The sequence below is a fragment of the Nestor notabilis genome, unplaced genomic scaffold (genome assembly GCF_000696875.1).
Source record: "Nestor notabilis isolate BGI_N333 unplaced genomic scaffold, ASM69687v1 scaffold34259, whole genome shotgun sequence".
NCBI lineage: Eukaryota > Metazoa > Chordata > Aves > Psittaciformes > Psittacidae > Nestor > Nestor notabilis.
In genome coordinates, this window is record NW_009945730.1 from 1 (window position 1) to 25085 (window position 25085).

Here is a 25085-nt window from a genome sequence, read left to right on the forward strand (position 1 = left end):
GGCCCTGGAGCTGCGCGGAACAGAGCTACGGGCAAGCGCTGCTCCAGCTACAGCTCTGACCCGCACGACTCCACAGGGAAGGGAAAGGTGCGAGGATGTGAAACACCTTTGTACTCCGTTTTCAGGGAACGGGACGGGTTGTGTCCTGTCTTCATCAGAGTTTCCTGAAGGATTTTTTACGCCGCAGGAGCGAAAGGATGGAGGAATCGTCATCTACTTCATCATTATACTTTACATGTTTTTGGCTGTGTCCATCGTGTGCGATGAGTACTTCCTACCTTCTCTAGAGATCCTCAGTGAATGTAAGTGAACATCATCCTCTTTGCCCTGTAAAACTTATCCGCTTAGTGCTGAACATTCTCTTTAGGAAAGCTTCATAGTTAAGAGACATAGTTTGGAGACAAAACTAAAGACATTCCAGTCTCTGTGCACAGACTTATCAATACAGCATTTAATTTGATACAACGTATTGATATTATATTGACAAAGCCATACTCTCATTACACTTCGCACAACCATTCATTTAGAATTTGCTTTCCTTGTGCCTGGAGGAAAATCTGAGGAGTTCCTCAGTATCAACTAAACTGTCGATAAAACACTGGGGTGAGCAGTTGTACGTCCAGCTTATTAGTTGAAGGGTGGTGGGGACCAAACCAAGAAAACCTTGTCCTCTATTTAACCATGAATTAAGTACCTTCCTCGAGTTTCTGTAATTCTCTCACAGTACTAGACAAGCTTCAGGATGAACTACCGTTTACCCATTAAAGGTACGGCACAGGAGGGGAAGGAATGCGAATGCCACAGTTAAAACCATTCTATGAAATCTAATCAACCCGTAATAATTCCCCTGGCTTCAGCAGACCACTGAATTAAAGAGATGGTCTTGGCTGAGAGGTCAGGTTTTCACTGCCAAGAATTAAAAACAATGCCCTACGGAAAACATTCTCCAGACCAGAACACTTACAGAAAATGTAAGCTTAAACATTGCTGCAGAGCTGATGGGTTTTTTATTGAAGATAAATAAGCATTTGTCAGACTTTTTCCATAGTTAGCCACATGCCCCTGTTCTCAGTGCGCAGAACTTGATCCAGAGTGAGTTACATTTCAGAAACAGTTCACTTACCAGAACAAAAATCTCATTCATTCAAGCAAGACACAGGCTCTTACACTGTCCATACGAAGGGAAAATTTGATTTTAAGATCGCAGCACTGGTTTGAATTTAACTAGTATTTCTGGTATGTGAAGACACAGTAGCATGGATTTTCCTGGAAGATAGACAGACTTGACATGGATCATGTAGCAGTATCACACTCAAGCCCAAGGAACTTCCCCACAATTATTACCCAGCAGTTAAAGCCCGCATACATATGCCTATTTTACATTCTAAGATCATTCCCAATCTTTTGTATTATCAGTACTTCTTTTCTGGTATTTAAAGTAATTCCTGTAATAAAGTTAGAAATAAATTAGCCCAGTAAATGAGGCTACATTTTCAATTTATTATTTTACCAATTCCAAATAAATGCATTACCAGTATGAAAGTAAGCAAAGTTCATTGTATTAAACTGTAGCAGCTTCTTTGCTCTATCCTCAGGCCTTGGCCTCTCTCAGGATGTTGCTGGAGCAACTTTTATGGCTGCTGGAAGCTCTGCTCCAGAGCTTGTCACTGCTTTTCTAGGTAAGAGACATAGGGTTTGACTCCTCAGAATCTAGAACTCTTTTCCTTGTATGCCAAACTGAAACATACCAGAGAGTCATTTCCCTTACAGGAGTCTTCGTGACCAAGGGAGATGTCGGGATCAGCACCATCCTTGGATCAGCAAACTATAATCTTCTTGGTATTTCTGCAGCTTGTGGGCTGTTTTCCAGCGTGGTATGTATCCACTTTGATAGTTCTGCTCCTAAGAGCCAAACGGTTTCTGATTTGCCAACAAAAGCCAAGAGAGACTTACTATGACAACTGCCAAGTTTATTATTTAGTAGCAAAACCAGCATGTAATCAGTAACTTGCTATGAAAGTTTTTAAAAACACTAACTTGTTAAATATCATACTCAAGTCATTCCTAAGAATTTTAAATTTTTACATTATATAGAAACAACATATTGATGCAGCATTTACAGCACTTAGTGAAAGTATTACAGACAAGTTTAAGAAAGTAAATGAATCTGTGTTCTGCAGGTTTCGAAGCTATCCTGTTGGCCGCTGTTTAGAGACTGCCTGGCATATACAATTAGCATGGCAGCGGTCCTTGCGATGATATCTGACAACAGAATTTACTGGTAAGACCACAAGTAGTATTGAATTCATGTTGACTGGAGATTAGCGAGACAGTGGTTTGAAAACAAACAGAAAACCCCAATCCCCAAACTTCAAGTAGCCCGAACTGCCACTCACAAACAGAAATAAACATTCTGTTGGCTTAAAAAAACCAAAACACAACCAAGAAAGTCACAATGCTTATAAAGATTATTACCTAAACATTCAAACCCTGCACATTTATAAAGTTTGATCTGCATAGGTTTGTCTCTAGAGACTTCACAATTTCTATCACCACTGTTTTGACGTAGCAATTAGTCTTCATAGTTTACTCCTTTTGAGCCTTTATCTGCCAGAAGCAGATCATGAGCTTCCGAGGTTTTAACTCTCTTCCATGATCACTGAAACTCCTGTTGCCTCAACAACTCAGTCACGTCCAGCACAAAGTCTCTGCTGTTTTCAACTCAAAACAGCACATACTATCCCCTCTTTAACCATCACATGAAGACTCAGTTTCACAAACATCAGTAAGAGGTTGGTTCAGTAAGATCCCCGGGAAGACAGGCAGCTATACAATACACAAAAACAAGATTCTGCAGGGGAGTGGAATTAATCAAACTGCTGAAAGACATGGGGACGCTCATGAACCTTCAGGACATCAGCCATACAACTGCAAACAGATGTTTTGGGTGTTTTCCTTTTGCCACTCACACAAATTTTCTCTCTCCTTACGCCAGCCATTTTAATGAGTCTAAAAGTTGTGGGGTTTTTATACTACATGTTATGTAAATCCTGTTTTTCATTCTAGGTATGAAAGTGCATCCTTATTATTGATATACGGGTGTTACATTCTGGTATTATGTTTTGACATTAAAATCAACCAATACCTCATGAAAAAGTTCAGTCCCTGCTGTGCGTGTTTTACAAAAGCTATGGAAGAGAACGCTGAGCAGCAGCCATTGGTTGGCTGGAGGGAAGAGAGTGGACCTCTAATCCGTCAACAGTCAAGAACAGATAGTGGCATTTTTCAAGACGAGCTGGACTACTCTCAGCTTTCAACAAGCTTGCATGGGCTTGATGAAATCTCTGAAGGTAGAAATATTATTACAGTTGTCTCTTATACTCTGCATGCCTGTCTGCATCATTTCTAATAAAGAGTAGATTCTGAGATAGCATTAAGATTTTGTTCACAAAAGAACTCCAGCACAGTATTTTAGTAAAGCAGTATTCTTCCCTGGAATATCAAGTAAAATCAGAGTGGGGGTATTTAAATGAAGTTAGTTGCGAGAGGAATGCGAAGATAGTCACTCATTTCTGTCATATTGGAACAGCACACTTCCATCAGTCTTTACTGTGCACATTTGAAACTTCCCAGCAGTGCTACTTGTAAAATGCTAAAAGACACACTGGTACCATACTCATCCTGTCCTCTATGACAATGGCAGGTTCATAGCCCAAAACATGCATGACAACAGAAGTACAGAAATAGCTATGATGTGGCTACAGATCATCAGTTTCCTCTTCACTTACGCAAAAAACAGCAGTTGGTACTTACTATTGCTAAACCTTTTGTGTAAACCTTTATAGAAAAGTTCACCCACCTTATTTCTCCCCTACTTGACATGGTAACAAAGATCATCTGATTTCAGAGTTTTGTCCAGTGTGACGTAGGTACTGCGTAAGACTACAGCCTGAACTTCAAGTATTTTTAACCTGTTTTCAGTATTCTCACAAGTAGATGCCAGCAATATGACTATGCTATGGATTCAAACCATGCTACAATTTAAAACAGTGTTTTTCCTCAACAGATCATCCAAGTGTCTTCACCATGCCTGAAGCAGATATGAAGAGAATTGTGTGGGTGTTATCCCTTCCTATTATTACACTACTTTATTTGACTATACCAGATTGCAGAAGACAGTTTTGGAGGAACTGGTTCATGGTGACATTTTTAATTTCAGCAGCATGGATTTCTGCCATAACTTATGTCCTTGTATGGATGGTAACAATAGCAGGTAGGTACCTGAACTGCTGCTGCTATACAGACTCAACCAATCCAGAGTGACTGAAAAAACAGTTTTCCCCCTGTGAAGAGTTTTCCTTTCCGCAATTAACAGTCAGTTTAGCAATGCATACTTTACTATAAAAAACAGAGCAAACCCAACAAAAACATATGTTTGACTGCTTAACTTGCTACCTTCTTCCATCTAATGAAAACCACTTTAGAGTTTAGCTGCTTCAGACTGTTTACCAGCACATGAATAAGGAGAATTTGTTTATATAGCTACAAAAAAACCCAGCCTGAATTTAATAGGAGACAGTTTCATGAAGCTTCTTCATTAAGTGAAACGATTAGACACACAGAAATAGACTTGTCAAGCTGAAATCTGACAAGTAATCCACCAAGACTGGAATTAAAGGTACAAAGTTCTGTAAAAGAACCGTTACTTCTATACCTGTATTTTTCTTGAGCACTACAGTAAGAGATCTGGCATTAAATCAACTGCCAAAAACATCTCCCAGATGCTTGTACTATTTTATTTCAACTATAGCATCACAGGTGTATTAAACATTTTTGGTGTGTATGTATAGCTCTTCTAAGTCTTCATCATAAAGTGAAGTAGTGAAGAACTGCACTGGAATGAGGGGTGAGGGGTAGGAAAACCTTTGCGTAAAAACATTCTCTTAGAAGTATCTTAAGGTATTAAAGATCTCCTCATTTCATTGTTTCTCCAGTCAGCATGGAAAAAAAAAAATCCAGTTTTTAATTTTAAGAGCAAGCAGAAATTAAATCTCTAAACAATAAAGAAATGTTACAAAGCTTGCTATTTCCACATTATAGCTCACTAGTCTTACTCAAGTATTCTGCTAGTTCAGCATCCTAAACTTGTTTTCAACTTAAGTTCAATGAATAACTCCTTGTTCAGTGCAGAAACAGACACATTTGGTAAACCTTTGAGAAATTACTAGTAGATCACTGGCTGTAACACCCACCAGGTTCACTCCCTGGTCAAATAATTTTCCACTTCTATCTAAAGAATAAAGGTTTACAGTCTGAATGCTAGAAGCCTTTGAAACCGGGTTCAAATGAAAGTTATTGCTGTGCTACAAGACAAAGCACTGATCCATGTGAAAGCAGGTACAGTGGAGATTCGGATTGTGTATTAGTGTTAGTCCACTTTGAACAGTCACCACAAGCAGTATTGGGGTCTTTAGCCCACTACTTCTAGGTCCAATATATTCTATTTACATGTTAAAACACTAAGTTACACACATTCTATTCAAGTCCAGGTTCTTTTATGAAGAGTGACTCAAAGATTCTATCGTGGCGTAAGAGCCTATCAGACCGTCACAAAGGTATCGTAACTGGGGACTGAATTTTGATCCTCAAGAACAAACCTTAGTAACTATTTTGTTGCTAGCAAAAAAACCCACAAAGGAGTACTACTTATAGCAAGATATTGCTACTAATATACAAAATTAACTAAAGGCTAGAAAAATAAAACCATTCTCTCTTTATGTCAGTTGCCAGAAAAAAAAACAAACAACCCTTCACATTAAATAAAGATAAATCTAAAATAAAAAGAAAAATTTAGATTCACCTGAGTTTAGATTCTATATTATAACCTTCAGAGGGCTAGAAACCACCGCTGGGTACAATGTGGAGGGTTCATTCATATTTCACATCAGTTCGCTTGGCATGAAGCATTATTTTCCACTTGGATGGTTTATAAAAGATGATCTTGTTGGTCCCTCATCCTATAAATCTCTTACATTAGGAGTGATGGGAGAATAAATACCAGTACACATTCTGCAACAGGATCGTATCAGTCCCTCTGAACCAACAGTTTCAAACATAAATTTATTTAAGTGATCCAGACTAAGCTGGTAGGTACGGGCAAGCATTGCTGACCTAGCTGCCAAGTACTGCCTCTTACTTTAAGAAAACTGTTCTTATTAGTGTCCACATATTGCAAGTAAGAATTCAGATTTCAACCTCCAACCCCCACGCCCTAGAAGAAAAATATATCAAGTTGCTTTTAGTGAAGAAAAAAGTTTGAGACTAATTACTTAATAGTTTGAGTACAGGTATCAAACACTTCAGCGTATTGATGCTTGTGAACAGTACAGCTGCTAAAACAGTTCTGAAGAGCTGAATCCCTCTATTTTAAGTGAGAAGTTAATATGCTTACAGGACATGTGGGGCTAAAAAGAAAAAAAAAATGTGGGGAAAATAAGATGCTGTTTTAGTAACAACTTAAAACTACTCTTAATTTAAGCCAGTATTTATCTAAAGACACTCACACTTGTAAAGGATAACTTGCACTTAAAAGTCATAGAAATGCTGCATTGATTCTTCCAAATCCAACAAAAAAACCTAACTGGAGTGAAATGGTAAAGCCATGTAGTTGAGTCAGGAGTGTAGTAATGATCTTAATAACCCTCCTCCCAAGAAAATTCATGTGCTTTTTTCCCCACCACTTTAAAGAGGGTAACTGTAAGAGTTACTGCTCCCTAAGACTTTTGAGCACTAATCATAATATGCCCAAAACCAGAAAATTATTGTATTTTCTAGAAGTTGGAGGGGGAGGGAAGAAGAGTAAACTGTTGGATATTTAAACTTCTACTGTACCCAGAATAAAATAATTGTAATGGATATTGTCTTGACTACTGGAGATGTTCCACTCAGGTCTTTGAGACACTTGTTAAGCAAGATGGTTACTACACTACAATTCCTTTATTATTTCATTGAAGAACATGGACAGGATGCTATTTCTTTGTTGTCATTCATAACTACTTCATGGTTCAGTCACTTTCTATTTAGTCAAGTAACTGACACATTCCTTTTAAAATTACTGTATGATTACTAATTCTTTCTCCAGCAAAGTCCAAAGCAATTTCTTTGGATGAAACTTAAAACTAAAAACATACTTGCATTTTCTAATGTTATTTATCAACTGCAGGTGAAACACTGGGAATTCCAGAGTCAGTAATGGGTCTCACATTACTAGCAGCAGGAACAAGTGTACCAGATACAGTTGCAAGTGTGCTGGTGGCTAGAAAAGGTAAAGATTTTAGTATTCAGACTCATTTCAGTGGATGTGTTTAAAAGTTACTATGAAAAATTTTGAGTCAATACTTCCAGAAATTCAAGAAGTAACTTTGAAGTTTTGCTCCAGATTCTAGAGCTGAAGTTTACTAATAATAAGTATATAGCTTACCTGAAGCAGCTGTGGCTCAGGCTTTTAAAAACCTCTCAGAGTATCTCAGAGAAGTATTCTAGACTGGTGTGATTTGTTGTTGATCAAGTGTTACGCTTTTACTGCAAAACACAACTGCTGGTCTTGGGATTTTTAACATGACTGGACTTTACAATAGACTGTCTAGCTTATTTTAAGTGCAACTGTGCAGATGCTGGTGATTTAGGGAGACTTTTTTTTTTAATGCTTGTGGTACCCAAAACCATGTTTTGCAGAATCATGACTATAGTTCTTCCAATGAAAAGTCTGAAAAGGGTGCTCTGTGAGAGACTGAGGGCTGACAGTCTGATCCTCCAAAACAGTTTGGCAATTTTATACAGTAAAATACAGTTACACAGACTTATTTGTATTTTTCTTTTTACAGGAAATGGAGATATGGCTATGTCTAACATTGTAGGATCCAACGTATTTGATATGCTCTGTTTGGGAATACCCTGGTTTATAAGAACTGCCTTCATAAATACATCAGGACCCATAGAAGTGAACAGCAGTGGTTTGACTTACACAGCCATTTCTCTCATCTGTTCTGTTGTTTTTATTTTTCTGGCAGTTCACCTGAATGGCTGGAAAATAGATAAAAAATTGGGAGCAATTTGTCTTGCACTGTACTTAGTATTTACTGTATTATCAATTTTATATGAACTTGGCATCATAGGGAACAATCCTACAAGGGTCTGTGGTAACTAGTTTTAATCAGTGATTATACTGATGAAAAAAAAGAAGATAAAGATTCATTTCTTCATTTAGTCAAAATAATAATAAAAAAAAAATCCTAACTCCCACTGGGCTCTAATCTTATTTACAGAACTAAGTCATGTCATTAAAGTAATATTAAGTAGAACAAAAGCATCACAGCCTAATTGGAGCCCTTTCTTTTAGAGTCAAGAATTACAGTATGACGACAACGCACATCTAAAACCAAAATTCTGGGAAAAAGGAAAAACAGACATCTAGTTTTTACATTACAATGTTGATACACAATGGGGGGGGGGGGGGGGAAAAAGAGAAAAAAATGATAACAATGTGGGGGGGGGGGGAGTAAAAATGAGAAGACACTAAACAAACCCCACTATGCAATCTTGAGATTAACAGAGAAAATGGCTTATTTTATTAAAAACAGTATAACCATTCATTTAAACTGAATGACTAGAGACACTTGGCCTAATTTTCCAAAGGCACTGAGCATCCAAAGCTTGCACAGCCTGCAGGGACCTGCAGGTGCTCAGTGCCTCTAAAAAAACAACAAAAATCAGGCAAATTGTCTTTAAAAACCAAACATTGTAAGATTCAGTTAACAAGTATCACAGTATATTAAACACTATACTGTTAAAGGCTGGTGGGATTTAAAAGTTCCTTTTTACAGCTTTCGGAAGCATACAATGTTACTAAAAATGACTTACTAGGATAGAGAAGCTAAACAGACATAGGAATGTTCCTGAACACACAGTTTTAAATTATGCATTGCGATCCAAGCGTACATCAATTTCTCTGCCACTGATTTTTATGCCGTTCATTATCCTACAGGCCTTTTCAGCAGATTCTGGTGAGTCAAATCTGACTGTTCCACAGCCTTTTGATTTTCCATTCTCCATTTTTATTTCTGCAAACATTACATGACCTGAATAAATAAGTTAAACAGCAGTTATTTCAAGTCTTCGGTGCACTAACAACTTAAAGAACTCATCAGAAGTGATAAAAAACATTTTAAAATATAATCTAGGGAGACACATGAAATTAGCACTTTCAGACCAATGGTATATTCACTCATTCAGGGAAGGTGACACAGGTCAAAACAGCAGCGAAGATTCCAAATTAAGATCCACCGTTTCAAATCTTTCCGTCACACTACTGCAAGATGAAGCGTACCTGTATTTGACCTCAAGTTTGAAACCAAGTGCCCTATAAAGCTAAGGGAAAGTTTTGCGTTTCATTTACAGGCACTGCCAGAGGTGTGACTACTGACAGGCATGAACTGGATTACAGTTCAATCCAATCCACCATGTTCATCACAACAAGCTAGCAAGCAATCACAACCAGCAGGCAATTTTGTAAAGAAGATGCAGGGCAAAATTAGAGCCTTTGAAACAGTAAAGTTCCCAGGTTAGGAGGGGTGGAAAAGTAGCATTCAATTCCTGCAGCGTTTTGAGATTGGACACAACTCATGAGGCAACGTTTTTATGTGGATATCTTGGTACCTCAGAGAATGGAGCTTATGAGTGTTCATTTATGGTATGTTACAGCACACAGCTCCTGAGCCCCCAAACACCATTATAAACAACAAACCTTTCCCTAAAATACATAGCTTTTTATCTTTAAATATGTAATAGAAGGTTGGACTTTCATGGAAAGAAACTGAACATATGGCGACATGGTCTTTATATTTCCTCATGACATGGCACGAAAACAATCTGTTGTTTACATTTGTGCTCATGGTTCTTAAAAACAATTCAATATAATTACTACATCTGTTAGTTGCCAAGGAGATAATGGAAAAAAAATAATTCTGAACTATGTGAAAATTGCCCACCAGGCAGCTAAGCCTTAAAAAAAAAAAAAAAAAAAAAAAAAAAAAAAAAAAAAAAAAAAAAGAGAGAACCTGTTTCACTGCATCCTCCAGCTACAAAAACACGCATCTGTGAACACCCAAAGAATTTTCACAGTCGAACTGCGAGCTCTAATTTATTATTAATTATCTACAAAGCACTGTATGAAGACTGTCTTAGGTATCAGTAGTATGTTTTGTCCTTTCTGTCTCTCCAAAGCAAGAAAAGACATCCTGTAACTCAGTTAAAGCTTTTCATTCTGCAAGTGCATTTTCAAAATGAAACAATCACGTATGCCTACGTGCAAGCTTCATTTTTCACTTCCTTCTGTGAAATGACAACTTTTCTGAATTGGATAAAAAGAATTATTGGATATTTGTAGAAATCCTTTATCTTACATAAAAAGGGCCTTTATTTCTTAACATAAAGGGGAAGCATTACAGCCTGCAAATATGTTAATCAGGATCATCTATTTGCATAAAAAACAATCTGCCAGTTTGGCAAAATTACTAACTCTGACTTGATGCAGCACCATTTCTGGAAGTAATGCATAACCAGGACAGGCCCAGGCCCCTGCATGCATTTGTCTCAAAATAAATGCTACACTATATACTCTGTACAGGGCAGAAGATACACAGTACCTGCCTCAAAAAGGAAAAAGCTTGAAGAGTAATTCTATTAATGGAATAGGTTAAAGTTTATAGCAGGTGAGTACTCAGAGCCTACATAGCCTGTACTGTACCTTGGTCTTACGTGTTATGTCATTCCTAAGAATTATTCATATAGCTCAGAAAAGCTGGGGCAAATAAGAAAGATCAAGCTAGCCATACTCTTCTTCAGGGTAAGGCAACGACCTTGTGTTCCTGTCCTTATCTAATGAACACTATATAAAAGTAACTGATGGAGCTGAGCAGGGACAGGATTCATATACATACCACACTGACTGAATTTCTCCTTTAGCTTCTGCCAGGTCAAGTCAAAAGGAAGCTGGAATAAAAACGGATTATAAATAACAAAGTATTACAAAGTCAGAAAGAGCATGTAACCAAACATGCATGCAAAAGCTCATGATTTCCATGTACTCAGATGCTTACATTTCTCACAAATATCTGGTTGCCTTTATTGCTTAATCTCTCTCTCATGCCACTTCCCATTGGCCCAGGCACAAATCCTCGATCAATATCGATGCTCCTGTCCAAGCCTCCACCCATAGCTGGTCCCATTCGATCAAAACCAGAACTCATCCGGTCCATTCCCATTCCTCCAGGCATACTATTCATACCACCCATTCCACCACCTACACAGAGAAAGGAAAGGAGGATAACATCAAAATGTTTCTAGTAATAAACACTTCAGTATTTTGGTTTAAAAAAAAAAAAAAAAAAAAAAAAAGTTTTGTGTCAGGAGAAAAATAACTTTAATAAAATTGCTGTAATACAAAACTTCATACGTGCACAGTGATTTATGTAGTAGCATGGCTAATATTTTAGGGTGAAGTATTAGAAGATACAAAGTGTCAGTTCTAAAAGAAAAGTAAAAACCAAACTGCATCAAGCTATTAGTCACACCATCTAATGAAGTAAAATGTTGAACACAAGAATGAAGATTTAAAGGCTGTCCAGTTTTATTAATAAAATCTGATACTCTGTACCAAAAAGAGATCAAGTAAATAACTGTGGCAACATTACAATACAGATAATTTGGCCATATACACTCTCGTTTATTTTGCTTTGTGCATTCACATTCAGCTTTATTTAATGCAGCCATACCCACACTTAATGACACAATCTTCTAGAGAAAGCATATTTTGCAGAGCACAGATGTTATTGCAAGTACTGTGAAGAACATGGACCTTCCTATGATACATGCAAGGAAATACATCAGTGTATATTACATAAAGAACTAAGATCAATGGCATTCAAATATCCTATTATAATATTTCTGTATTCATAATTAAGAAATAATGTAAAGCAAAACTATCAACATCACTCATGAGGGACCTTCTTTTTAAGTCTTATGCCTCTCAAGATTGCCACTAGCAAGGTTTTAGTTTCTCATCTGCTCTAGCCTGAGGAACTCAGACGTTTGCTGTAAGACAAACTCGGCCCTGGAGCTTTGCACAAAATTAAGTTGAGTGATCATCTTAAATTCAAGGCTTACTTTTTATTTCAATGATGAGAGACTGCTACAGTTAAGCTTCATGAAGTTCACACAAATAGCTCTGCCTATTTGTCTTTTTTCTGGAACACGAGTTTACTTAAATCACTTGTCCCTCCAAACCAGAAGTTAAAACCATTTCAAAACTACAATTAAGTGAAAGACTGTATTAGCAAGTTTTCTTCTGAATTTTTACCTCAACAAAACAACTTTAAAAATTATTAGACTTGCAGTCACATGCAACAGAATTTTACTTCTTTCAATACTGGCGAGACACTATGCTACAAGGAAACCCTCTGATATAATTACATGTACATCGTATCATTACATTGCCTATGCATTTATGTTCTATTGAAACGAGTCAACCTACTCATTCCAGATCTTACTGGGCCCATGCTAGGTGCTCCCATTCCTCCTGCAAAAACACCAATCATTGCACCACCTAAACAGAAAAAAATAATATAGTGATATACACTGAAACCACCCATTAGTGACAACAACAAAGCACACACTGATGAAGTACACTGATCTCTATGTTACCTGGCAATTCTTTTCTACACAACACTTTAACCTGTGCCTTTATTATACAAATTAAATAGGAAACATCTAGTAAGTAACATTAGTCCCTCCTTCTCTATTATGTGATTTAAGTTACTCTGATTTCTTTCTAGCTTTTTTCCCCTCTGACAGTCCACCAGCAGCACAAACATCTTAAAACCAAGTTCTTCCCACAATGGGAAGAACAGCCTCAAAACTGAAGGGTTCATCTTATTTGAACTTCATAGTACAGAAATGCCCCAGTGTCTCTCATTGTTAAGAAACCAATGCAAAAGCTAGGAGATGCTCTCCCAGTGTCTTTCTTTACTGCATATGAAGGTGAATTGATGGAATTTGGTGGGGAAAAAGGGAGAAAGAAAGGGAATCAATGCTTAATAAAATCTGCTCATCAGAACCATGGCATCTCCAGAACGGTATTGGACTGATCCTACAGGGGGGGTGAAAATAATTCTTTTTATTGAAGTGCTAATATTCAGGAAAATAATCTCAAGGGAGGTTGTAGAACTGTAGAAGCTCAAAAGAACTACATAAGAACCACATTCCTGTCACTACAGAACACAGTGCAGCTGTCAGTTGCATTTTTCTTGCTTGATTTTCATACCTAAAAGAAACAGGTCAGTTTTTACTTATGGCAAAACAGATCAATATCTGTCATCTTCAGGATAGGCACCATTGCTTTAATATCTAAAAAAGGTCACTGCTGAGTCTTCCATTAGAAGAAAACCTTAGCTGTTTGAATTACTGTCTTTTAAAAGCGAAGAAAATCCCAAGTCTCCCCAACAGTCTGAGATGCACTTCAAAAAAAACCAAACCCAAACCAAACTCCACAACCTGAAAGCTCAAATAATCCTAACAAGCAAGATTTCAGCTGGTTCTGACTTTACAGACATCCTTTGCCTGTACCTTCTCCCCTACTCGCGTTTCCACAGTAAAAAACTAGATGCTCAGATATGCTCTATGATACAACCTCTAATTTTTTGGATACTTCAAAATTTTGCCAATTTAAATGGCAACTCCAACAATTCTGCTGTAAATTAGACATCCTCATTTTTACCAATTGATGCCATAGCACAGCCAAAGACTGTGTTAAGTTGCCCTCCTTGAAAGTCGCAGGGTACTAAAGCCAGATGAGATCACAGCAATTTCCTTCCATTATTTAAGGTTGGAACTAGATGATCTTAAGGTCCTTTCCAACCCAAACTATTCTATGATAATTTGAAAAATTCTTATCTTGTTTCTCAGAACCATGTTTAAATCATAACACTGCTGACAGGTTGTAAGTTGAAGCTTGCTGGATCTACTGAATGAATGAACTCCCACATCAGTTCCTCACAGTGGCCACATTCACGCATTTCAAAACCAGTATGCGTTACCAGAAAACTCAGAAGTCTATTGCTTGCATGAACATTTATAACTGAAGTGGCTTTGGATTTTCACTCAGGAAAAAGATGTTTACCCTGTGTTGCAAGTAGACAGAGTGAAAGCATACACTTGATTTCTAAGACACTAATTCCTAGGCAGTAACACTAACTCTACTGACAAGTTTATTACCTTATCACTTCTACACAATTACCAGTGCTCAAACAGAAGCACACAAGCATTACCCTGTTAGGACTTGCCCAAATAACAAAAAATTTTTAAGGAAGGAAGGAAAGGGAAAAAACAAAACAAACAAACAAACAAACAAACCCCTCCCCCCCAAAAAAAAAGAACAAAAAACCCCACAAGTTTTAGACAAGATGAACCAGATGATGGGGAAAGAAAGAAAAATGGGGAGGGGGCAAAACAAAACCTGTCTGCTATAATGCATCCATCCAGGTAACAATCTAACAACAAAGTGCAAGAAGGCTCTACTGTTAAGCACTTCCAGGCACATTAATATAGAAAAGTATCTGATTTGGGGGAACCCAAAAGTAAGAAAAATGAAACCTATCAAGAAGACATCATCTATAAACAAAAGAAAGCTGGCTCAGTTAAAGTAGAGGCAAGTAAATCCCATTCTGATCTCCTCAAGCTTTGAAGGCAGGAAGAAAACTGAGGGCACCAAAATTCATGGTTCCTAACCAATGCTGCCTGATTTGCAGTAAGAACGGTTTTCCAGCATGCACTTACAAAAGCAAGCTCCTGGAAGTTACAAAGCGGGTACATGGGCAGCTTGTTCAGGATTACCAAAAGCATGTACTTTAATATCCAAAAGACTTAATACCTCACAAAGTTAACAGTATGAAGCTAAATGCTTTCCTCAAATAGTTTTGTTTCTATTTTACAGATGGGGGAAAAGAAAGAAAAACCCAACCCAAAGACTCGCTTTATTCCCCATCCTAAGCAATGGCTCTAATAAATACTCGGATTATATCCTTAATGACTGAAGGAAAGGGGACAGAGATGACCAAATGAAACAGAGTTCTTCTAGTAAAACCCTTCCAATATTATGCTGCAATTTGCCACAGGAAATTTAAGTTACCATACCCATCCTTCCGAAAGAATCTCCAAAACCGCGGTTCAAAGCCATTTCACCACGACCAAATTCTCTGTCCATGTTTCCTCCCATTCCACCACGGAACATCTCTATAGAAAACAAAGCAAAAAAAAAACCACTTAAGCTGATGTTCACACAACACTTGTTTCCCAGCTGTTTGCTTAAACAGAAGTGGGTTAAATGCTCAAGTCAGAGACACTTATTAAATACTTCACACCCATGCCACTTCCTATGCCTCCACTCATGCCAATGACAGCATCTCCTCTGAACTCATCTACATCACTCATCCCTAAAGAAAAGGCTTTTAATAAATAAACATCAGCAAACCAGTAAGTCTATGGGCACAGCGTCCACCTACCTCCCATTCGATTAACTCCAAATCCTCCCATATTAGGCATTCCTTCCATTCCACGAAGTCCAGCAAGTCCTGTAAAATAAGGAAGAGTGTTTTCTATACAATATTTTAGTAACACTTAATGCAAAGAATTTCACTGCACATACCGCCTCCCATCCTGTTCATTCCGCCAAATCCTGGACCGTCTATTCCCATACCTTGAAACCAAAAACACAAACACCATTTAGAAGAGAGGTAAGATCTTAATGGATTTTTAAAAAATGCAGACACAGTTCACATCTCAACAGCACACTATCCAAGACTTGGTTTGTCAAGAGTATGCCATTCTTCCAAACACGGAAACAACAGTTTTAAACTTACAGCTCTGCAAAGCTTAACAATGAAGAACACAGAATTACCTCCTGGACCCATGCTTCCCATTCCACCACCCATGCTCAGCTGTGTTGCACTGATGGGCTGTCCACCTGGTCCAAGTCCCATACCAATACCACCAAGACCACCTTGAAAACAACAATAAATATTACCAGAATATTTTCTTCTCTATCATAAAGAGACCACAGTAAGCACAAGTACTACTGAACTGTTCTAAGACTCTATATCAACATATATTAAGTGCAAGAAGTAGAAAGAAAAGTTTTGCTGTCTGCAACACGGAAGTCTTCATGAGGAACTGATTTGTCGTCCTGATAAAAAAAGAGTGATGTTATGGCATGACTTTCAGTGCTTTAGCAGAGATAGGCAAGGTAGAAAAGAATGTAAGCAACTCACCATTTTTACATGCATGGGTCTATCAAACAGGAATTGTCCATTGAACATAGCTGAAGAAATACAAGTCAAGGACAATCTAACTATTTCAGAAGAATCACTATAATAACTTTATTTCTGTACCATTTTTAGGGCCTTATCTTTCCTTACCTAATCTTTAGAAGGTCAATTCAAAGGCCAGAAGAGATTATATGAGCTGTCAGGTATATAAAAGTTTCATGCATGTCATATTCCCACATATTTTAATCTTGTTCAACATTAGCAGGAAAACCTTTATAGACTACAGCAGTAACCTCAAGCACTATTAAAAATGCAGTCTGCACAGTATTACACTCTAGCCCCTATATACTAGCTACAAGGCAAATAAGCACCATTTGCAAAACTACAGTATCAGAAGCTATTCTAAGACTATTCAATCAATTATTTTTCAAACCCAAGGATACATATTGCTTGAACAGCTTCTATTGCTTGTTCAAAGGTAACTGTTCCCATCCCTCGACTCTTGCCATCCTTATCTTCTTTGATGTCTGCACGCTTTACAGTTCCAGCAATGCTGAATACCTCCTTCAGTTTCTTCCAGCCAACTTTAAAGTCAAGCTTACACACACAAATACATTAGTGATTTTGGTGCACATTTCTGTTCTGCCATTATATCTGGATGAGATTTTTCTGCCTTGTTATAACTCTTCAGCTTTACAAAATGCTTGATACATGTAAATAGTAAGGATTTTCTAATATTCACACACTGAAACCAAGTCCAAAAATGTCAACTAAAAGCAACAATTTGTACTACATGTATGTATTTCACTTTAACATACTAACATTGGGAAACAGATGGGTTCTTATCAACAGCAGCTCTACTCCCACAAGTCCTCTTGCAGACGTAGTACTCTTGTGCAAATAAAGAAGTTAACAAGTTCCAATAAATATAATAGCTTAAGTTCGTCTAAAGTAACTAGCAAGATAAACTGAAGTGTATATTTAATTAAAATAAGAAATGCAATTGTAATTTCTGAATGCAATTACATGTAATGTAATCTAAATACATATCCAGCATTTTCAGTTGAATATACTAATTGTGAACTAATTTCCAATTTTCTCTTTACATTAAAACTGAACTATGCAGGAATGTCAGATGCTTTACAAAGATCAAATATTACAGTCATAAAACACAGTTTTAAACTTACATTAGCAACAAAAATAGTGGACCCAAGCCTGCCTGCCTGCAAGTTACTGATAACTTCAGGAGGAATGTTTGGATTATTGAGAATAGAAGGTGGTAAATTCATTATTCCAGGTGCCACATCAGGTCCATGTCCTGCTGGAAACTGTCCTCCTCCACGCTGTAATGCCCTACGAGCATGTTCACCTTCAGGGTCCTGAAACATGGGCAAAAGATAAAGCCAACTTAATCATCAAGAGGACTGACAACAAACAAGAAAGTACTATTTGAAATTCTACATAAACCCATCAAAATTATCAACCAACATCCTTGTCCGTATCAGAGGGATCAAGAACTGAATTACCATGGAGACCCAATTCCCTCACCTCTAGAGGTGGGTCCTTTCAGATGAGGGTTGAGGCATATTGGCAAAGCACTTGTTGAGGAAGCGTGCACTGCCACTTCACATGCTGTACCTAGCCTATGGACAAGTAGAAAAGATTTCAATCTAAAGGACTGTCAGTCTGGCACCTTCTTCCAAGAGCTGAATTCATTTAATTAAGCTTTTTTAAAATTTATTAACGCTAAGTTGCAACAGGACAAAAAGAACTGCATCAGACACCACCACGCAATGCTACAATAAAAATGTTGACATTAATTTCACTCTCCAGTCAGCACAATTTCTCTACTTCCAGCCCCATTTTTGCACGTATGTAGTAGTCTGATAGTCAGCTCGTCCTGCGTCGTATTTTGAAGCAGGTAAACAATGTAAACATAGAACCACTTAGGTTGGAAAAGACCTGATGACACTAAGGTAAGAATACGACGCTAAAGAAAAAGTTGTTTCAAAGAAAAACAATGTTAGTTTATTTTGATTTTAGGACATACTTGTTGGCAGTTGGTATAGTATCAAGAACTCCTGCAAGCCACCAGGCACTTAAGCCCATTAAGAAAATGTCATTAAAAAATTAAACTGGGAATTACAAAGCTAAGATGCTCAAAATGCTGTATTGTCATCTCAATAGTTACAGTATCTTCACTATTTCAAATTAAAACCAGAAGCAATAACCATACCTCTTTAATATTCAGGGGTCTTCCACTAAGATCGTATTTGTTCATAGTGTCTAACGCTTTCTTAACAAATTCTTCATCTTTGAATTCAACCACACTTAGAGAGAACAAAGTACAAAGGATTAAATGAAGTTTAAAATGTTAAAATTAACAGCATGTTTGCATAGCGGTGTGTTTCTACACACATATAAAAAAAGAAACTTACCCACAACCCTACATCCATGATGATTTGTCATCATATACAAAGAGAGGGGGAAAAAAAAAAAAGAAAACTACAGTCAGCACATATGATAGATCATTTAAGATTCCAGTTAAAGATCCCAGCTCACTGTTAAATAACTATTCAAGTTATTTTCAGCTTCAAAATCCATAATACATGCTCTTTACTGGTAGCCAATCTGAATTTGTCTTACTTTCTCAACATACATACCTTTCAAGTGCAAGAAAATATATTATCTTTTATTCTCGTTGAGCCATTTTATTCTCTTTGAACCACAATTGGAAAAATGCCACACAGATCCATGTAAGGACAATTGGGGAGAGGAAGGTTGAGGGGGGAAAGAGGGCAGAAAGAAAATAACCCAAAACCATATCCAAATGCCAATCAAGACACTCATTGTGTCGTTAAAAGCTGTCCACTGACTACGAAGTTCAAATCTACCTACGTCAAGTATACCACTACAATGAACAAGGAGTCTGCATACCTCTTCGTATTACTAGCATAATTGAGAAATTACTTGGTAAGAAAATAACCTTATTGACTGCACCAGTATCCTTCTAATAGAGTTGAAGATTGCTTTGAGTAAAGCAAAGCTGACAGCATGTTTTAGTTTTAACAAGCGTTAAAGCAAGTAATTTACAACAATTGATACAACCTCAGTTAAGACACAAACCTGCATTTCTCATGGCCTCACTGCAGGTTCAGAGCTACTATTGGCCCAACTTTTTACTATTCTTAAGAAGACAAAGGAGCTTTAACAATCTTAACCCTTAGTGCCTCATTGCTGGCACTCTGTTGGCTACTAACCATTTCCATCCATATAGTTTTAAGAAAGCAAATACGTTAATCCAGTGTTTAGAGTACCAACCAAGCAAAGCTGTCAATTCAGGCACTTCAAACAGTATATTCTTAGCTAAAGTTTTATACTCATTGGCCCCAAGAAGAGAATACTACACTAACAAAATTTAAATAAAATCACTGGGTTATTGAACAACCTTTATATGAAACAGATTTGTACCAAAACAAAGACATTGGCTAAAAAGAAGAATTAACTAAATGCCATTTGGTAACATTAACAAAAGTATTTTGTCCCTTACAGCCAGCTAGTCTGAGTTGCATGGAAGTGTCAGACTACTTCTAATACAGAATCCTCAAGGCTATCTTAATGAAAATCGGTGTAAAAATGAAACTTACTTTCCAATAACTGGTACAAGTATTATACAAAAATAAAACTGCTGAGGAACTTTTAAACCTCTAGCAGATTGTTGCCCACGGCACTTACCCTTGATTTTCCTTCAGCATCCTTAAACAGCTCCACGTATGTAACCTCACCAACTACATAAGACATACAAAGGGAAAATACCAAGAGACAATGCATTTAAACACCAGTATCTTTCTTTACTGTGCCCCTGTGCACAACTCTACAGAAAAGCACCTATTATTCACCAACAATCAAAACCAGACCAACATACCTCCTGTCAATGGCTATGTAATTTAGCTAATTTTCAGAAATATGCAGCAGCCACATTCTCAAAAGCTAAAAACAAACAACTATATTTAACCTAATTCATACTACAGATCATATTTTGGCCAGTATGATATAGTTGGTGAACAAATTCAGATATACACCCTTAACCTAACAAATGAAACGCCAACGTTCACTGGAAAGTGTTACATTTATCATCCTACTCACAACACCTGTTTTAAGGTGACTTTCTACCTGAATGTCTTCAATCATAAGTTTGCCTTCAATAATAACCAAATTTACACATCAAGTATTTCACAGCAAGCCACTCACTTTCTAAAAGAGGAAGTTTCAGTAAATAAACCAATCAAATAGTCGCGTCACCTTACAACAGATAAACCAGCAGTTGGGGGGGGTTGGCATTTTTCACAGCCTAAAAGCCAAGTGTGCTTTGCATTACTTTTGAAGAATCAATTTTTCAAGGAAAACACAGAACTATCTTTTTACAGAATTCATGTATTAGCATTATTTTACCCCAAACTTAAATAAAACATTTGGGGTAGTGAGATTACTCTATCAGAACTGCAGCAATAGTAACAAGCTTTTAATACAAGTCTCCAGACAGTCATGGCAGTAGTGACAATGCAGACAAAGTTAATTCCACAGCCAGATTCCACCAAAGAAATACAAAACAACTTTTGAAAGACATCCTTTATTATTCATGTTAACACACTAAATGTGTTGCTTAAATACAATAACCCTTAAAAAAAAAATCTACAAAGACTACAACTAGACTAAACACAATCTCTTTAAGGAGTCATGAGGTCATGCATGTACTCTCTATTGTCACACTAGAATGGCAGAAGATTGTAAGCACTTCATATACCCATCCTACCCTGCAATGCAATTGTCTCAGATGAAAGAGGGGGAAGGGAAATAGATGTACCAAGTAAAGGCCAAAAAAAAAAAAAAAAAAAAAAAGCCAAGTCAAATCTGTGTGGCTCAAAGGACATACACGTTGCATTGAAGTTCTACCCCTTTCTATGTAAGGTGTATTATAAGGAGTAAGTTACCTTTCTCTCTCATAAGATCTTTAATAGCTTGCCATTTCATGTCATATGGGATGTTGCTAATAAAAACTCTATTACGATTAATAGCCTTCTTCTCTCCAGTGCCTGCATTCTTGTCCTTTGAATAGGGGTGGAATCTATTCTTGTTTCCAAGAGAAGGGATTGCCTTCGGTTTCGCGACATATTTTTCTTTAGCAGGCACTTTCTCTTCTTTTGCTGTCTCATCATTACCCCTACATTAAAAACACAAATCCAAACAAAAAATATATTAGTTTTGTGTTGGATCATCAGACCTATGCCTCCAATATATCTAGCTGTATACCTCCTATGCTATTAGAAATCCCAGGACGGCAAATGCTGCTTTCCAAATTAGGAAAAATAAATTCACATTACCAGTCGAATTCCAAAATACGTTGCTTTAGCTAGGACAAAAAACAATGTTGTAACAGATTTATTCACTACTGTAAGTGAAGAAAGTACATCTTGCTGCTTCAGTTACATTCCACTTCCATTATGTCCGTCAAGACCCAGCAAGACAGTACTATGAAACTACTACAAATGGGCAAAATGGAATGACTCAGCTGAAAAATGAGCTACAGCACCCATGATCTGGTGCTTCAGTAATTTTCACATCAGGCTCGATTGCGCGATATTCACCACCACAGAAGTGAGAGTTGAAACTGTCTAACTTATGGAAGCAAGCATCTTAAAGGACTGTCCGAAGCGAGTGTGAACCCTTCTTCTTAGATTACATCACTATCTTTACAGTTTCCCCCACGTTTCCAAAGGCTTAGGTTCTAATCTTATCTTGACACTTTGGAAGGTTTCTGGTATAAAATTAGCTGAAACAGGCATTTCAGGTTTACAACCACAACATATGGCAAGATGACTGATTTTGATTAACTGAGTATTTTCAGCTCTCTGCAGTTATTAACAAAACAGCGAGTAAGTGGCAGTCTTGAATCCAACAGCACATGCAAGTAGCCTTTCATGAAGCTAAATGTACTATCTACTCCAGCTTGGGCACTTGTCGGGCAGGAATAGATTCAAATACATCCATATTTCTCACATGACTTTTCCCCAAATTTTGAAGTATTCAAACGATACAAACTTCACAGTCCTTCTGTTTACAAGCATCAAGAGAGAATTAGCAATTAGGAACCACACAGACACTCTATTCAGCCAAGTATTTGTAAAACTTGAAACATTCAAAGTCAACAACACATTATCTAGTTAAAGCATTTTCCAGCTTTCCCCTGCATCATCCCTCCTTCACACCACCATCCCGCCTGTTGTGGCAATACAATTGTTGTGTGGCTGTGTAATGAAGTGAAATGAAGGGAACAATACATGGAACTGGAGGGAGACAGAGGGAGAGAAAGAAAGAGCAGAGTCAGGTTTTGAGTATCAGGTTTGAGTCAGATCAGTCCCTTCTAATCCAGCCCCATTTGCAAAAGCAAAACTCCTGCCCAATTAGACTCCTACTAAAATCAGAGTTCTTCCTTAAATTTTAGGATTAGAGCAATGGATTCTCTTTAGCCTTTTAAGCTCCTTCCTGCTTAAAGGATTATGAAACAGCCTCTGGGTGCTCAACGTAGCGCACAGGAAGAGCCAGGTCTCCAAACAGGGAATCCACAGGCTCTACAAGACCTGGCTGTACAAACCAGAAAAGCGCAGAGGACACGAGTCTGGCATAAACTCTGGGAAGCAGGACAACGCTCCACTTCAACTGGGGATCACAGCCAGTCTCCTGAAAATAGAGGATTATTTAAAAAAACCCAATCCTTCCTGCAACACAGGCCAGTGAACCAGCTGGAGCCAGAGGTCCTTTTGTGGATGCAGCTCTTACCCTCCTCCTTGAATATTTAAGATAATTTCAAACAAGTACATTCAAAGCAATGTGATGTTAGTCACCTGCAGAGCACAGAAAAGAGTCTCAAAAACCAGGAATTGACATATTCTTACTCTACTCTTTACCTTTTGTATGAGCTTCTAATTTGATACATTTCATTAACGTGCCTGTGAAATCACTAGAAAATTTCTAGGCTTAAAAAGAAATGTCTAACTTTTTTTTTTAAAGGCATAAAAAAGCCTATCCTCATAGATTAGAAAGAGCAATCTTTACCTTTTGAAAAACAATATGTCTGTACTTCCATGAAGTTTTGGAAACAAAAGACAAAGTTTCCATATACAAAACTAAAAGCCTAAAAAATAATAAGCACGAGATAATTCAACATGAAAGCCCTCAAAGTTGCCATTTTTATTAAGCAAACTTCTACTCCCCTCTGCTCACAAGTGTCCATACAAATAATGAGATCAGCAGAGGCAGAAATGCAAGAAGTCCACATGTGATTCCAAAGCACATAGAGCAGTTCAGCTTTGTTATGCTGAACAGTTCCACCCCCCCCCATACAATGAGTTTCGGGAAGCACACAAGCTGAGACCAGGATTCCTCTTCAATTTAATCCGAGTGCTAAACAAACCTGGTTACTGAAACACTTCAAAAAAGTAGCACATTTCACCTGCTCATTGACAGCTTAATCTTTTGTACACAGGTTCTGGGGAAGACTGGAAATTGTAGTGAAAGAACAAGATCTGTAACTCTGTTACCAACAGCTCTGTATTACTTTCAAATTACAATTGTGATTTCTACCACACAGAATGACTGGGATTTTTCATTTGCTTGCAATTTGGTTTGGAGGAAAAAGAAGAAAACTGCTGACAGGAGGAGGGATACAGAGAAATTGAGTCATTATTTTAACAGTAACGACTCCAAAAGTCAATAAAACGTTATATGCTTCAAAGCTGCAAAAGGTTCACAAACTTCCTGTAAAAATTGATTGTAATCTGTGTCGTTTGGAAGCTGAGGGCCAGGCTTAGGGAAAAGAAAACCCATAACTGCTGCTTTATGGTAATGTAAAATTTATTACTTGTAAACTATTTGCATTTCACAGGGAGTCAAGTAAAGGCATGAAGTATGCCTTTATTCCTCCAGCTTTATATTGAACTTGATCCCACGTGCATGTTTCAAAACCAACAGTATCAGACTGGGCTGCTTAGAACATGTCAGAACTTCACAGCTCTCAACAGCTTTGATCGACTGCAACAGTAAGTCTACCAAAAATGTATCAGAGATCATCAGGGTTGGAAGGGACCTCTGGAGATCAGCTAGTCTTCCCTCCAAGATCCGAATGAGATTAGGAGACTGAAATTACAATTCTGTAAGGCCAAAGGCTGGTTCCCGTTAAGAGTGACAACCCTCCAAGCCTGACATCAAGAACAACCAAACACATGAAAAGTTATTCACAGTATTGTTCTAGAGAGCTGGTACTTCCAGCTCCCCTACGCTCCCCTAAGCTACATTAAAAGCCGTTTTAGACACGCTATGTAAGGCAGTTTACATATACCATGTATGACCACACTACAATGCACAAGAAAAGTTTGTGCATGTATGTGTTCGTTCGCTTGTTTTTAGCAAGTAAAATCGCTATAGGGCTGTTTTACCATTCTCACTTAAACGAAGATTAGGTCGAAGGCTTTACAAAACGTACCGCTACAGTAAGGAGTGGAAATGTAAACAAAGCCAGAAACGAGCCCGAGCACTTCTAGGAACGCATCCCGTGAGAACTGGCCTGACCAGAGCGCGCTACAGCAGCCTGAGGGCTCACCCCAGCGCACCGGCTGGCGCTCGGCCCCTGCCCGACGAGAAACTTCACCTTCC

General features: G+C 37.7%; 2 protein-coding genes across 2 annotated transcripts; one reads left to right on the forward strand and one right to left on the reverse strand.

Moving 5' to 3' along the window:
* The first annotated feature begins 127 nt into the window (after positions 1-127).
* SLC24A5 (solute carrier family 24 (sodium/potassium/calcium exchanger), member 5) lies at positions 128-8271 on the forward strand. Its single transcript, XM_010022979.1, has 8 exons — positions 128-302; positions 1596-1679; positions 1771-1874; positions 2181-2281; positions 3067-3350; positions 4067-4273; positions 7223-7324; positions 7884-8271. Exons 1-8 carry the CDS (start codon positions 236-238, stop codon positions 8204-8206), a joined length of 1272 nt encoding a protein of 423 aa, XP_010021281.1. The 5' UTR covers positions 128-235; the 3' UTR covers positions 8207-8271.
* A 333-nt stretch (positions 8272-8604) lies between these two features.
* MYEF2 (myelin expression factor 2) lies at positions 8605-21597 on the reverse strand (the record flags this gene model as incomplete). The annotated part of the gene is made up of 16 exons (XM_010022980.1): positions 8605-9137; positions 10998-11049; positions 11157-11359; positions 12590-12661; positions 15247-15345; positions 15615-15683; positions 15758-15808; positions 16010-16111; positions 16228-16294; positions 16380-16429; positions 16820-16973; positions 17564-17755; positions 18613-18706; positions 18815-18822; positions 20112-20164; positions 21368-21597. Coding segments are annotated over 16 exons (1660 nt in total), but the record flags the coding sequence as incomplete, so codon positions are not given.
* Positions 21598-25085: the final 3488 nt, after the last annotated feature.